Source organism: Streptopelia decaocto, assembly GCF_964273445.1.
Source record: "Streptopelia decaocto genome assembly, chromosome: 9".
NCBI classification, from domain to species: Eukaryota; Metazoa; Chordata; class Aves; order Columbiformes; family Columbidae; genus Streptopelia; species Streptopelia decaocto.
In genome coordinates, this window is record NC_138664.1 from 14,750,592 (window position 1) to 14,765,488 (window position 14,897).

The window sequence follows — 14,897 nt, forward strand, 5'->3', positions numbered from 1 at the left end:
TACAAAGTGAACAGTAAAGTACTGAAACTGTTCTGAATAGGTTTAACTTAACATCTGCTGTTTGAATAGGTACCAGACATGGCGGGCTACCCTCACATCCGTTACATTTCATCGGGATTGGATGGAACATCATTCAGAGGCCCTTTCAGGGGCAATTTTGAGGTTTGTAATAGAATAAAACTAGATATATGTCAAAATGTGTCATGAAGGGAATATGGGGAGGGTGTATGGTAGAGCTAGTTCTATATATAGATATAAAAGAATCGTAAAGAAAAGGCCCTTTATTTATAGAATGACCTCACTATCGTAAACTGGGATAAAAGTGTGTTGAAAAGTCAGTCAATAAAAGGTACCCTGGACAGTGTAGGCTGAAGTGGTTATTAACTGACAGTACATCTTGCTCTGCACACCAGCCCAGTTAGTCGGATGTAGCATTCACATGATATCTTGGTCAAAGGTAATGGTGTCTCTGAGTAACTGTGCCAGGATCCCCCTTGTAAGGGTGAAACTTGGCAACTTCAGCAGTGCTGTCCTGTTTATCTAGTGCAGGAATTGAAATGGAGAGGAGGAAAAAAAGAGAGAAAATAAAATGTATCAGATGCAGAGAGTTAATGATCTTGTCCACTGAAAACATTTTCAGTGACATCTCATGGTTCTAATAAACTTATTGCTGGAGAAAAATAAATCAGTCATGATATTTCAATTTAAGCAACTGTTTTTCTTCTAAGCCTTAATGAAGGCAAATAAAGTTAGAAAGCAAATATCTACGTAGTGCATTAAAATTGCATTTTCCTCATTTCCTCACAAGTACATGTGAACATAGTGATAAGCATTCCTAGGTGACAAACAAATTCTATTTTTTTTTTTACTAGTAATATAGTGTTTCCCTATAACTTAAAATACCAGGCAGTGTTGTGTGGGTTTTTCTACAGAAACCAACACTCTTCCCACACAACATACTCGTTTCTGCTTTGCCTGTATTTGAATAAGTTGGGAATTGGAAGTTTGTCATTCTGCAAATGGGCTAGAATAAAATTAATATTACTCAAGGTAGCTGAAATAACAGTTCTTATACTGTTTATTCCTTGATAATATTTTAGGAGCTGATTCACTTGGAGGAGCGATTAGGCAACGTGAATCGTGGAGCAACACAGGGAACTATAGAAAGATGCACATATCCACATAAATACAAAAAGGTGAGGATTTCTCAAATTGTGTCCTGTCTGTAATATTTCTTTGTAATAACATTTATGTTTAGCTTCAATCTGCAGAAATGGCAGCTTCAATGTGTGCATGTTTTCTGTATCTTGCAATTTCAAGGACTGTAAGCAAAGCTTACCATGATACTCCTTTCACAAAGATAAAAATTTGGTCCCTAGATTAAGAGCTACTCTAATATGATAAACAACAGTGTTTTGCTGTGATTTAATAGCTTGTCCAGCAGCTGTGAATGGCCTTGTGAGAAATGAAATAACTGTTGGTAATATCTATATTGTCAACAGACTTCAGTGAGAACTTTATTAAATAAAGTAAAACTTCAGTTCTGCAATAAATTGTTCATTTTGGTTACCTGCTTGGTGTGTATCATTTTAACCTGTACTACAATTACATTAGGAAGATGTGGGACACTAGGAAGTTTTGAATCTGTCACGGAGTTTTGGCAACTTGTCTTTCAGTTGGAGTTTATTATACCATAATATATAGAATCCCTTCCACGTTTATGTGGTGTTCTGTCACACTTGATAGTGACTTAAGATACTGGGTTTGAAAGGATTTTTTTTTGCCTCTTCATGAATTAAATGGAGATGTTTATACATCTACCACACATAAAAGGACTGGTTGCAACAATATTAATATATTCACAGTTCAGTAGACTTTTGTTATTAACAATAGCTAAATAAATCTGAAATGTCCTGTGATTTTGCTCCAAGTGCTAGTTATTGATTCATTTTGGTTCAGATACATTTGAATAAATATTATGAAATGTTTTCAAAGAAGTATGTGTTGAATATGTATTAAAAACAGATTTTACTCAGTTTGTCAATAATGTCATCTCTACTAATAAGGTAACAACTGATTGGTTCTCACAGAGGAAACTGCACTGCAAACAAGATGGGGAAGAAGGAACAGAAGAAGACACAGAGGAAAAGTGTACCATCTGTTTGTCTATATTGGAGGAAGGTGAAGATGTCAGGTAAATAGCACCACTGAAAATGATAATATTAGTGTTCTGGATTTGAGACCATACGTACTTGAACATGGTACTCTACTCTTTGCAATACTCCCTAGGTTAACAGTTACAATTAAAGACTACCTGTCATTGAGCTAATAAATAAAACAAGTTGCAATTGAAAATACACATTTTTTAGTCTGTATTGACACTGAGTAAAATGTAGTTTATTTTCTTGTGGTCTTCCATAAGTTGACCGTCTGTTTTCTAAAATGAGCCCAAGCTGACATCCTGGATTAATCAGGACTGTCAAATTTAGTTTTTCTGTAATATTGCTACTTAAGCCATAAGAGGTTTAAACCAATGTAGTACAGCAGAAGCCAGCTGTTGCCTGACTTCACTGCCCATATCTGTTTCTTCTTGGAAGCAGACAAAATGCAGGTTCAACTGGAAAGGCTGGTGAAACTTGTGGAGAAACGTGCATGTGCAAAAAGCAAAACAGCAAAATGCACATTACCATTTTTGCAGTGGGTATGTTAGTGTGGAAATGCTTTATTAACACAGATGTTTTTCTGTTCTGATGACAGGCGCCTTCCATGTATGCACCTTTTCCACCAAGTATGTGTGGATCAGTGGCTGATTACTAACAAGAAGTGCCCCATTTGCAGAGTGGACATTGAGGCCCAACTGCCCAGTGAAAGTTGACACTGCTTTCCAGAACTCTTGTCCTCCCTCTCTCTCCCTCTCATCCTTCCTGGTACTGCAGTCAACCAAAGATGGCATGACTTCCCTGCGCAGGTTTGGAAGCATTGAACCTAGAGTGCTGGCTCTGCTATATGGTACAACTAATGCTAGACCTACGGTTTGTGTAGAAGACAGTTGAGTTTCAGTGTATTTATAAAACTTTTTTTTAGGTTTTACATTTTTTCTTTTAATTCATTACTGTATTTTTGCATGGTTCCTTGTATTGCGTTTGTTTGCACATATTATGGGCTTTGTGACCCCAAACTTGCAGGCAAGATTAGCTGCTTTAGTAAGTAGAATTGTGTGGTCTGTTTTTTTTTGTTTGTTTTCCATAGTATCGAGCTTTGAAAGTATGATTTCACTCATTACTAACCTCGAATTCCTTAATTTAATCAATCATATATTTTAGTTTAAATGTATAAAGATCATCTAGAAAAGGATAATAATATGTATTGAGACATTCCTTAATTAGGAAAAAATGGCTGCTGTATATTTACAATATCAGTTCTGAGTCAGATAACATCCTTAATACTGGGAACAGAATATGAACTGTATTCAGTTTGACTGATAATATAGCATACTCATCACCGGAGTTATTGTCTGATCAGATTTTTGTGTTTGTTTTTAAAATTTCAGCACAATGCAGATATATTTGAATGTCAATATTAAACATTTAGACTGCTGTTCGGATTGTATTTATCATTTTCTTCCTATGTCTAGAAATTTGAATCCCTAACTTAAATATTTGCTGCTGTGAAACAGCTCTAGTGAACACTAAATGTTGATTTCAGTTAGCTGGATTGTAGATACTTGCAGATCGAAAGAATTATTAGGGAAGTGGAAAAAGAGCTTTGAATCTGTTTGGTCTTCTGCTAACTTAAGTTGAAGTATCTGCGCACATTGAGGGTGGGTGGGTTTTTTCTTTGTTTTTTAATATGAAACCATTAATAAGGACTTAGAGCTGCAGGGGTTTTGGTTTGGTTTTCTTTTTCGTGGTTTTTTGTTTTGGGGGTTTGACAGATATAAATGCATTCATAGAACTTCTAAGGATTCCAGGCTCGTCTTGGGATTTTTATTAGTTTTAAAGTTAATAAAGTTAGCTAAATCTACTTGTCTCTTGTTTTATTTTTCATTAGTAAATGGAAAGCCTGTAAATTTCTGTAGAAATTGAGACACAGATTATGTGGTTACCTAGTTTTTGCCTTGGTCATAGATTCCCTCTTTATAAATTACCAACAGTCCGTCACTGATTGAAATATTTTCTATAGTTAAGATTTGCTGCATAATATAGTATATAGAATTAAGTTATAATGTACTAACATTTCGCCTTTGGAGGAAGTTTTAGTTCACATCAGGATTCAAATTGCTCATCAACATTCTTTCACATATGATAGATTATAGTTTATTTAAATGTGCTCAACATTGCAAAATGCAAGTGTGCAAAAACATTCAAGACAGTATTACTGTCACTTTGGAAAAGATGTTCCCCGGGGATCATATATGCACATGTCAATAAGCTTGCATTAAGCCACCTGCTTTGTAAGTGGATTGAATAATGAATACCTTCAGTTTCTCTTGTATTTGTCTTTCATAAGCAGATTAAGTGTAAAATGGTTTACAGTAAACCTAGAAGATGAACTGTTGTGTTTACACTAAAAAAGTGATCCATTTATAAATATTACCTTACCTAATTTGATGCCTGGTTTTGTCTGGTTAAAGCTGCTTCCTTTTTTTTTAATCAGGAGTAGCATTTGGTAGTGCAGTGTCTATTGCTGGCAACAACCACCACCTCTGGCACGGAGGCTTTAAGTGGAGATAAATGTTATTCCAGAATGTGTGGTAAACGGACATTTTCAAGCTTAACTACATAGCTAAAACTGAACTTAAAACCACTTTATGCTTGTACAATGGGCGATATGGGAGAGAAGCAACACATGATTTGACTGCTTCAAAACCTGACATGTTTTTTTGCTAAAGCTTCTTGAACATTATGGCTGTAGGAAACTGAAAGTGAGTATGAAGTTAAAGCTGCATTGGTAAAAATGAATAAAAATAACTGGAAGGACTGGACACACATGTTCTATTCTTCAGTGACTGGTGAAAAGGAGGGAAGTTAGTTGACTGCTGATGCTTGAAGTCTGATACTCACTTTTAAAAGTTTCCAAGAAGGTACTTGAGAGACACAGGACAAAAAAAAACCAGGGCCTCTGTTATAATTGAGACCCTGGGTATGTGATAGAATCTACTTTAGCTTCCTTACAGGACAAAGAAGCACAGGTTTGGGGGATTTTTTTGTTTGTTTGTTTGTTTAATGAAATATTTTATGCACCTGATTTGGGTGCCTGGTACTAGAGGTATTTGAGTGGTCCATGAATTGACTTGTTTTATAACTGCTACTGATATTGTCTTGCTTTTAAATGTGTGCATAACATTGTAATGTGATGTTGAACACTTAGGTATTTGCCAGGAATCACAGTGTTCTGATCTTACTATTGCAGGGGCTAATAAAGCTGCAGCTTACTTCTATTCCAGAAAGTTGTGACTTAAGAATAATATTTAAGGGAAGGAAAAAGAATAGGCTTTTGATTATGAAAATTTCCACCACTTACTGTGCTTTATATGCTTAGATGCATTGCCTTAAGTTTTCTGCAGCATCTTTGACTTTAAAGATTCTCAACAGTATGCATCAAATTACTTTTCATATAAAATTCCATTGTCAAAAGAAATCCTTTTGTATGCAATAAATAAAATGTTAGACTGGTATCACTAAATCTGTTTTACGTAAGTTTTTTTTTTTCTTTTGCCTTGTTTTGCCTTTCCAAGTCTTGATCTGTAAAAATTCCTTTACACATGTGTATTCTTACAGATACTGCCTAAGGAACAATTCTCTCAGTGGAGGATCAACATTTAGCCACTATTAAAAATGTTGACAAACAAAACCATCTAGAACCTAGGAATCAAGGAATACTTCCCTTAGGAAGGATATAAAAATACTAACTTGTGCATACGTGAGTAAACCTAATGCTCCCAAAAGTAGAGATTGCAGAATAGTTGTTATTAGACTTTTCTGTCAGTGTAGAGTTCAAGTTCCTGAGTCTCAGGACTGGTTATTGAAATGTTAGTAGCTGATTGCTGGCTGGCCAGCATGCCTTCCTCGAGTCACGCGTGAAGGTGAAAATAACAGCTGTGACACGCATCTGCCCGTTTCCCACGGTGCGGAGTGCGGTTGTGCTCAGTAAATGCCCCTCCTGAGCCGGGCCCGGCCGCATCCGCCTCCCAGCAGCTCAGACGGCCGTGGCCATCGCGTGTTTTTGCGGTAGCCGGCACAGCTGTCCGTCGTTCTCAAGGTAAAATCTCTTGTTTTGTGGCCTTGAGCTCGTCTAAACACGATGTGAAGCACCTGCGGCCGGCGCCCCCTCCCCTGCTGCACCGCCCCTAACAGGCCCTGGCTGGCCGGAAGGTGTTCTAACCGTTTCCTGCTTGGGAGGGGCCTGAGAAGATGGACCAATCGGGCACGTGCATCCTACGAAGCTGCCCAATAGGGAAGCGGGAGCGGTTTTAAAGGGAATCGCGGCGGCGAGAGGCAGCAGTTGCTGGTTTTGCTCAGGCGAGAGCGGGTCTCTGAGCAGAGTTGCGAGTGTGTGTGGCTGCCCCCACTGCTCCCCGTGCCCATGGCGCTCCCGGTGACACGCCGTGCCGCTGTGAGTGCTGCTTGCGGGGCGGGGACGGGAGTCGGTGCGGCGGAAGGGTCGAGCGGGCGAGAGAAGCGGGGGGGAGGGAGCGGGTGGAGAGGCGAGGGAGCGAGAGAGATGGGATGAGGGAGGGAGCGGGTGGAGAGGCGAGAGAGAGGGGATAAGGGAGGGAACGGGCGGGTGAGAAAAAGAGGGCGAGGGAGGGAGCGGGCGGGCGAGAAGGAGAGGGGGCGTAGGAGGGCGAGAAGGAGAGAGGGTGAGCGAGGGAGCGGGCAGGCGAGCCGCCCCGGGCCCCGCCGCTTTTTCCCCTCGGGCGGCTGAACGTGGGGCGGCGGGCCGGAGCGGGCTGTGCCCCGCGGGGCGGTGTGGGGGGGCGGCTCTCAGCGTCGTCTGTGTTCGGGGCCTCCCGTGCTTTGGTGCGTGCGGGCAGCGGCTGCGGGGGCTGAGGCCCCACCGACCCCCCCGGGAGTGGCGCTGAGGGGGCGCGCGCTGCCCGCTCCCCCGGGCCGGCGGGCACGTGCACGGCGCTGCCCCCCGCCCCTCCCACAGCGCTGTGGGGAGCGGGGGAAAAGGAGAAGAAGCTGCCGAACGGGAAGGAGCGGGGACGGAATACAAGAGCCCCTTCTGCGCCAGTGTCTCATAGCTTAAACTAAGCTCTGTGAGAAACTCTCGAAGCCTGGTGGTTTCTTTGCTGCGTGTAATAAAGGATATTTGGTTTTTGTATGCATAACATAGTTTCTTATTTGCGTGGTGGTACCTGTGTAAGGAATAAATTGCTCTGTTCATTGTTGTGGTTTAACCCCAGCTGGCAACTAAGCACCGCATAGCTGCTTGCTCACCTTCCCGGGTGGGCTGAGGGAGAGAGTCAGGAGAATAAAAGTGAGAAAACTTACAGGTTGAGATAAAGACAGCTTAGTAGGTAAAGCAAAAGCCATGCACACAAGCAAAGCAAATCTAGGGATTCATTCCCCACTTCCCATGGGCAGGCAGGTGTTCAGCCATCTCCAGGACAGTGGGCTCCATCTCATCTGGTGGTTACTTGGGAAGTCAGCGCCATCACTCTGAATGTCCCCCTCCTTCTCTTTAGTTCTCCCCTAGCTGAGCACGGTGTCATCCGGCATTGCCCATCTGTCCTGCTGTGGTCCCTCCCAGCTTCTGTGCACCCCTGTCCTACTTGCTGGTGGGGTGGTATGAGAAACAGAAAAGACCTTGGCTCTTTGTAAGCACTGCTTAGCCATAACTTAAACATCCCTGTATTATCAGCCCTGTTTCCTGCACAAATAAAAACCACAGCCCTATACTAGCTGCTATGAAGAAAATTAACTTTATTCGAGCCAAAACTAGCATATGAGAATACTGCTATAGTTATTAAGTGTGTCAATACAATAGATAGCTCAGTAGCAGGTAAGCAGTCTTAATGTTAGAAAGTTGTCAGTGAGGAATATCGAGACAGTGCATTGCTTTTGTCTTGAAACAGAGTTTCAGAGAGTGCAGTACTGTCTAAAACCTACACGGCAGAGGCTTCTTCCTCTGAACAGTGTGAATGGGTAGGAAATAAAAACTGGTTGAGTAATGGATAGCGTGCACACAGGTACACTGGTACAGTGCTGGGAAGTGTATAATGGAGTTAGGCATCTGAAAATGAAGTTGGTCTCTGACTCTTAACCTGCAATTTTATTGTTTCAGCTCACTAGAGGGATGGAGAATGCTGTGACTGACCTTAAAAGTAAAGCCAAAACTCACATTCCCGGCAAAAGGGCTGCTTTGGAAGAAATAGGAAATAAAGTTGTCACAAGAGGAACACATATAGCTAAGGTAAAGCAACATTTGAAATCTATCTATAAGGAAAAGAAGGGTTATGACCTGCATACTAATAGTATTTGTTTTCACTTCAGAAAACAGAACCCTCCAAAGCATCCCTGAAGCCTACAGAAGGACCTAGTAAAATGACAAAAGTAACTGTACCACCTAAACCTCCAGCGGCTGTGAATCGAGCATTCAAAGAAATTGATGTTCCAAAGGTAGGAAGTAATGATACTGTTCTGATTCTTAATTTGTTTTGCAACTTAGAGCTCTAATTTTGTACTAGTTTATGTGTAGATGTACTTAATTTCTCTGATGATAAAGGGAAATATATTTCCCTGCCTCTGTACTGAGGTTTTGGTTTAATGCATGTTGTGCTTAAAGACTAACAGAACAGCGGCAGATGTAGCAGTTGAAGCTACATGAAGTTTGTGCTTTAACTGGCAATTGCTAGAAGGTCTTGTGATTTTTGTCTGTACGGCATCTTGGTGAAAACTTGCTGTGTTAGAATGTAAGCTCGGTTTCAACTTTTATCTTAAGAAATTGTATTGCTAACAGGAAGAATGTGGAAATGAAGCAACATTGCAGCTTAAACGGTAGATAGATAAATAAGCACTATAATCTGTTCCTTAGGTTCTGTCTCCTGTCCCTATGGATGTATCTATGCAAGAGGAGGATTTGTGCCAAGCCTTCTCTGATGTATTGCTCAACAATATAGAAGACATCGATGCTGAGGATGGGGGGAATCCCCAGCTGTGTAGTGACTATGTAAAAGATATCTACCTGTATCTGAAGGATCTTGAGGTATGGCATACTGAGCCTTTGCTTCTGCAGCATAGTGTTAATCTTGTTGCTCACACAACTCTCTCTCCAACAGTTGCAGCAATCGATCCGCCCACATTACCTTGACGGGAAGACCCTCAATGGGCGTATGCGTGCAATTTTAGTTGACTGGCTTGTCCAGGTCCACTCAAGATTCCAGCTTTTGCAGGAAACGCTGTATATGTGTGTTGCAGTTATGGATCGCTTCTTACAGGTAATAAATATGTTTTTCAATTCGTGTTTGGATGAGGAGGCTTGTTCAAAGACTGTGCTTTTAAAGGAGTCTAGGATTTATCCTTTGTTTATAAATCTAAGAACCTACAAAATGTGCTCTTTGTGTAAGCTCTGTATAATGTAGCATCTTAACTCTGAGGCCATAGTCCTCTTTGAGCCCGTCATTATAGAGACACTTCTGACTTGAAGTGGAAAATCTTATTTATGTTAAAAAAATGAGCACTGTCATAATGGTATTTTAAACTGATTCATGAGAATATGTTTATCTGGAGTTTGACATTTTGGGGTCTGTTTTTTAAATTCCTATATTGCAGAGTCACCCAGTACCTCGTAAGAGGCTTCAGCTGGTGGGTGTAACAGCACTGCTTCTGGCTTCTAAATATGAAGAGCTGTTCTGCCCTACTGTAGCAGACTTGGTTTACATTACTGACAATTCCTATACCAGTGATGAAATTAAAGAAATGGAGATTGTGATGCTTAAAGGGTTAAACTTCGATTTGGGACGACCTCTTCCGATTCACTTTTTAAGAAGAGCATCGAAAGCTGGGGAGGTGGGTACTTGTACTCATTATCTAGACCTTTAGTGTATGTGTAAAGTGTTACCAGGAATGCTTCTGGCATTTTTATTGTGTGATCTTACTTGCTTTTTGCTTAGACATGGGATCAAGAAATACAGGGTGTTTCAAAAAGATGGACTCAATTTGAAATGGCTGTATCTCTGCAACCACAAACCACCCATGAATGAAAATCTTACAGTCTGTACAGCAGGTGAACATAGAGCATTTATAAAAGGTTACTAAAATTTGATAACTCATTCAACCATTTGTAAATTTTTGTGTAATTGTAATGTGTTTGGTCCGTCGTTTTGAAACGCCCTGTATTCAGCTATAAAGCTCCACCATGTGGAGTAACATGACAATATCACTGTGGTAGCCAGTAGCGGTTCACATTTGTATTTACTGGGGCCTGTGTTCAGTCCTAGTGGTGGTGATTTTACTGAGTAAACTAAACATACCTGGAGCAGAACCCTTGCTTTTAGAGTCATCTTTTGGTCATCAGGGTATTCCCTAGTAAAAGGGGAGCAGTGTTGCACTTTTTCATAATTTTTGGATGCAAATATTGTATTATTTAAGAATCAAAATACATGCTTTCTCTTTGACGTGGCCCTTTTTTTCCCACCTCAGTAGTTACGCTTGAGTGAACTGCCTGTGTTTGAAGTGGGCTTCAGTTTCCTCAACAGACCACTAGGTGACTCTTGAAGTTAGCTGACTGCTTGAATAAGGATCTCCTAAGTCATTTTACACTTTTCCCCTCCCCTTAGGGCATTTCGGAGGTAGCGCTTCTATCCCTAGTTGGGCACAGCAGTGCCTGATTCTGCAGTTTTCTGTAAAATCCCTTGCTTGACTTTGTGTTTAAATCCCAAACAGCTGCTAAACCAGTCTGGTTTGGGCTCTGGTCTCGATTTTGAGATGAGTGCTTGTTACAGAGTATGGTCCCTAGACCTTAATCAAGAGTTTGTTGGCTATTTTTGTTTTGTTGGTTAATGAATACAAAACACAATCCTGAATTATTATGATACAGTGAAGTGAACCTTTGTGGATTAACAAACTCTCAATCTGGTAGGCTGACGCTAAGCAACATACACTAGCAAAATACCTAATGGAGCTGACGCTGACAGACTATGACATGGTTCACCATCGTCCTTCAGAGGTTGCAGCTGCTGCAATATGCTTGTCCCAAAAGCTTCTGGGACATAATGAATGGGTAAGTATATTAATCAAACTTGTTGTGAGGAGTTTTTTATTCTTCAGTCAGTTGAATTGAACCGTTAAAACAACTACTTCAGAAAATTGTATTTAGGTCTGTAATAATGCTGGTGAGGGAATAGAGTGCACTATCAGCAAGTTTGCTGGTGACATGATGCTGGGAGGAGTGGCTGACATGCCAGAAGGCTGTGCTGCCATCCAGAGACCTGGACAGGCTGGAGAGTTGGGCAGGGAAAAAATTAATGAAATATAACAAGGGCAAGTGTAGAGTCTTGTATCTGGGTAGGAACAGCCCCAGGTTTCAGTATAAGTTGGGGAATGACCTATTAGAGAGCAGTGTAGGGGAAAGGGACCTGGGTGTCCTGATGGACAGCAGGATGACCATGAGCCAGCACTGTGCCCTTGTGGCCAGGAAGGCCAATGGTACCTGGGGTGTATTAGAAGGGGGGTGGTTAGTAGGTCAGAGAGGTTCTCCTCCCCCTCTACTCTGCCCTGGTGAGACCACATCTGGAATATTTTGTCCAGTTCTGGGCCCCTCAGTTCCAGAAGGACAGGGAACTGCTGGAGAGAGTCCAGCGCAGGGCAACAAAGATGCTGAAGGGAGTGGAGCATCTGCCTTATGAGGAAAGACTGAGGGAGCTGGGTCTCTTTAGCTTGGAGGAGACTGAGGGGTGACCTCATTCATGTTTACAGATACATAAAGGGTGAGTGTCAGGAGGATGAAGCCAGGCTCTTCTCTGTGACAACCAATGATAGGACAAGGGGTAATGGGTTCAAACTGGAACACAAGAGGTTCCACTTTGAGAAGAAACTTCTTTTCAGTGAGGGTGACAGACACTGGAACAGGCTGCCCAGGTGGGTTGTGGAGTCTCCTTTTCTGGAGACGCTCAGAACCTACCTGGACGCCTTCCTGTGTAACCTCATCTGGGTGTTCCTGCTCCGGCGGGGGGATTGGACTGGATGATCTTTTGAGGTCATTTCCAATCCCTAACACGCTGTGATTCTGTGATCACGTGACAGTTGGAGAGCCTGATGCATCGTTGTATGTAGAAATACCACTAAAATCTGATTAACTCTTTCTATGTGACCCCTGTTATAAAAGGAATTTTTCTCCCTAAAATATTGAATTACAGAAGGCCACACTGTAAATGTAGATTTTCGTAATTCTCACGTTACACATAGAGTAATGAAATCACAGACCATGAATAGTGACTTGTAGTTAAACTAGTAGCTGCTCTTACAAGGGTTGCTTTCTTTATCCTCTGTGCAGTGTAGAAATGTGGTTCTTGGCTTTGATTTGTCCGGACTAGTACTACACACTGGAAGTTTTATTCTGGATCTGTCACCTAAACTGACAGTATTACAGTTCTAGCACTCAGGGCTAGCGCCTCAAGCTTCGGGCATGTGCTGCTTGAAGTGATTGTGCTTTGAACAGTGTTCTGCACTCCATAAATCCCGCATTTCTTACTATTATGCTGCAGGGTACAAAGCAGCAGTACTACACTGGGTATACAGAAGACAGTCTTGTGATGACTATGAAACATATGGCCAAGAATGTGGTCAAAGTAAATGAGAAACTAACAAAATACACAGTAAGTATAACTACCTAAATATTCTTTTTGATGTTTCAGAAATACTGTTCCTGCATATTGTGGCTCCTTAGGTAAATGTTCTGTATGCTCTGTTAAAGTATATGCTGTTCTGACAAGCCTGTGAGATGATGTTGCATTAGTACTAAAAAATACATTAGACAGACTGTGCTCCTGCTACTTTGCAAGCTGGTTCACTTCTAACCTTGCTTGTTTTCCAAGCGGTCAGACTAATTGACCCCAAATTATTTGCCTGAATTTAAAAATACTCTGTGTAATCTTTTGTAACACTGTTCCGCTACAGGCTATAAAGAACAAATACGCAAGTAGCAAACTACTGAGGATCAGCACAATCCCTCAACTGCGCGGCGGGATAATCGAAGACCTGGCTTCATCACTCCTATCATAACCCTGGGCAGCCAAGTCCTAATGGTATATGCACTTCATCCTCACTTGCTTGTTGGGGCAAAACTACTGCTCTTTGTACATAGCATTCCAGCCTTACCACAGACTCTTCAGACTCAGAAGGTGAAATTTTAAACTTGCTTTGTAATTCAAAAGTCTCTACCTAAAAATAAAGCTCCCCCCCCTTTTTTTTTTAAGGAAAAATAAGAAAAAAAAAGAAAAAAAAGAAAAATTAAAAATAAAATTAAAAAATAGTAGTACTGTGACTGTGAATCTTAAAGACAACTGCTTAGACATGTCTGCAGTCTAATGTCAGAGCTGGACATTTGACTAAATAGGTGACTGATGCAACTTGCAGTGAGATGTAGACGATTATTCTCAGTGGTTGTGTCTGACTGAAGTTTTCAGGCTTTATACAGGGTTATTTTAGTAACTTAAGCAAGCACGGGCAGACAGTTTGTCTTTTATTGGTGTACCTTAAAAGACACAAGATATGTACTTTATTTCAGTGCCTTGTCCCAAAGAAGTATACAGGAATTTCCTTTTTTTTGTAGTTTGCCTTAAGTTTGGGGTGAGTGGGCTGGCTGTGACAGATATTAGCCTGGTACATCTTTGCATTTAGGTGAACACAGGACAATGTGTTATCTGTCTTTGTGTACCTAAACAAAGGGAGCTAAGGTAAGAAAACAGTAAATCTCCTGTGATGCTAACCATTGTATGCAGGGGATGTGGAACTATAGGGATGAGATCTTTCAAACCATCTCAGCTCTTAAAACCTGTTCCACTTCTTAGACAAAATAACCCATAGCTTCTCATTGCCTGCTCACTCACACACACCCCAAAAATAAATCTCTCTACCTGAGAGAATACAGTCAAAGCCACCATAAGCAGATTCTTCCTTATCACTTAACATTTTGATTTCCTTTGTGTCTAGTAACCATTGTTATGCATATAGTCAAGGAATGCAAGCATGTAAGTAATGTGACACTACTGCCTCAATACTTCATTTAAGCCTATTTGTTAACGTAGTCCTGTGTAAGTAAGTAATGTTAAGTTACAGACCCTTAGGTTTTCTCTAAGTTATCCTGAACTCATTACCCCCTTCTCTCTGTCTCCTCTTCTTGGGTGTTCTGGCCCTGATGTAGAAGGCAAGAATCCAATACTACAAAATTGGCCGAGACCTCAGTGCTCCCTCTGTGGGAGGGACGTTGAAGCTCCTGATTTTTATCTTCTCAAGCAGGAGACTCTTCTCTCCCATAGGATAAGTAAGCCTAGCACTTACTGTAAATGGTCTTTTGAGAAACATGCTTTATCCCTTTTGTGGGTATCATCCCACTCCTCCCCTCAGATTGAGGCCCTAGTTTCTAGCTTTCTGAAACAGCTGTTACAGTCAGTTATCTCTTAATGGAGATGAAGTTTAAGTGTGTCTAAGTTAGGCTTAGAAGGGGATTCAGAACTTTTAGATGGATCTTTAAGCTTATACAACTTAATATCAACATATGCAAGGTTTTTGTTGTGTGTTTTTTTTTTTTTTTAACTGCTCTTGACAAGAAAAGATGTAATACAGAGCACTTCAGCTGGGCACAGTGAAAATTGTTTGGTTTGCAGCAAAGTGATTCTTTTGATATGAGTGCGGTAAAATCCAACAGACATTGTTGTGAAAGGATCTGTT

At 41.1% G+C, this 14,897-nt stretch overlaps 2 protein-coding genes across 10 annotated transcripts in view; both read left to right on the forward strand.

Annotated features, from left to right (window-relative positions):
- Positions 1-5,887, forward strand: part of RNF111 (ring finger protein 111) — a gene marked incomplete at its 5' end in the record, with an annotated part of 55,411 nt that extends 49,524 nt beyond the window's left edge. For 4 of the 9 annotated variants that reach the window (XM_082060925.1, XM_082060919.1, XM_082060924.1 and 1 more), the window contains 4 exons: positions 70-162; positions 1,101-1,196; positions 2,067-2,194; positions 2,758-3,600. In XM_082060925.1, coding sequence (XP_081917051.1) covers positions 70-162; positions 1,101-1,196; positions 2,067-2,194; positions 2,758-2,875 — 435 coding nt within the window. In that variant the 3' untranslated portion in view covers positions 2,876-3,600. Of the gene's footprint in view, positions 1-69; positions 163-1,100; positions 1,197-2,066; positions 2,195-2,757; positions 3,601-5,780 lie in introns of those variants that run through there. The other 5 variants (XM_082060920.1, XM_082060921.1, XR_014184849.1 and 2 more) reach the window with 4 other exon arrangements.
- A 569-nt stretch (positions 5,888-6,456) lies between these two features.
- On the forward strand, positions 6,457-13,418 carry CCNB2 (cyclin B2). The gene is made up of 9 exons (XM_082061061.1): positions 6,457-6,615; positions 8,293-8,421; positions 8,502-8,627; positions 9,043-9,213; positions 9,287-9,445; positions 9,780-10,016; positions 11,089-11,229; positions 12,713-12,823; positions 13,125-13,418. The coding sequence occupies exons 1-9, from the start codon at positions 6,586-6,588 to the stop codon at positions 13,227-13,229; spliced, it is 1,209 nt and encodes a 402-aa protein (XP_081917187.1). The 5' UTR covers positions 6,457-6,585; the 3' UTR covers positions 13,230-13,418.
- The last annotated feature ends 1,479 nt before the right edge of the window (positions 13,419-14,897 follow it).

What these genes read in the sequence shown, in the direction of transcription:
- CCNB2 (XM_082061061.1), top strand. Translation starts at nt 6,586, where the DNA reads ATGGCGCTCCCGGTGACACGCCGTGCCGCT. An exon ending in TGTATCTGAAGGATCTTGAG is followed by an intron (nt 9,214 to 9,286) that starts GTATGGCATACT and finishes TCTCTCCAACAG; the next exon opens with TTGCAGCAATCGATCCGCCC. An exon ending in TTATGGATCGCTTCTTACAG is followed by an intron (nt 9,446 to 9,779) that starts GTAATAAATATG and finishes CCTATATTGCAG; the next exon opens with AGTCACCCAGTACCTCGTAA.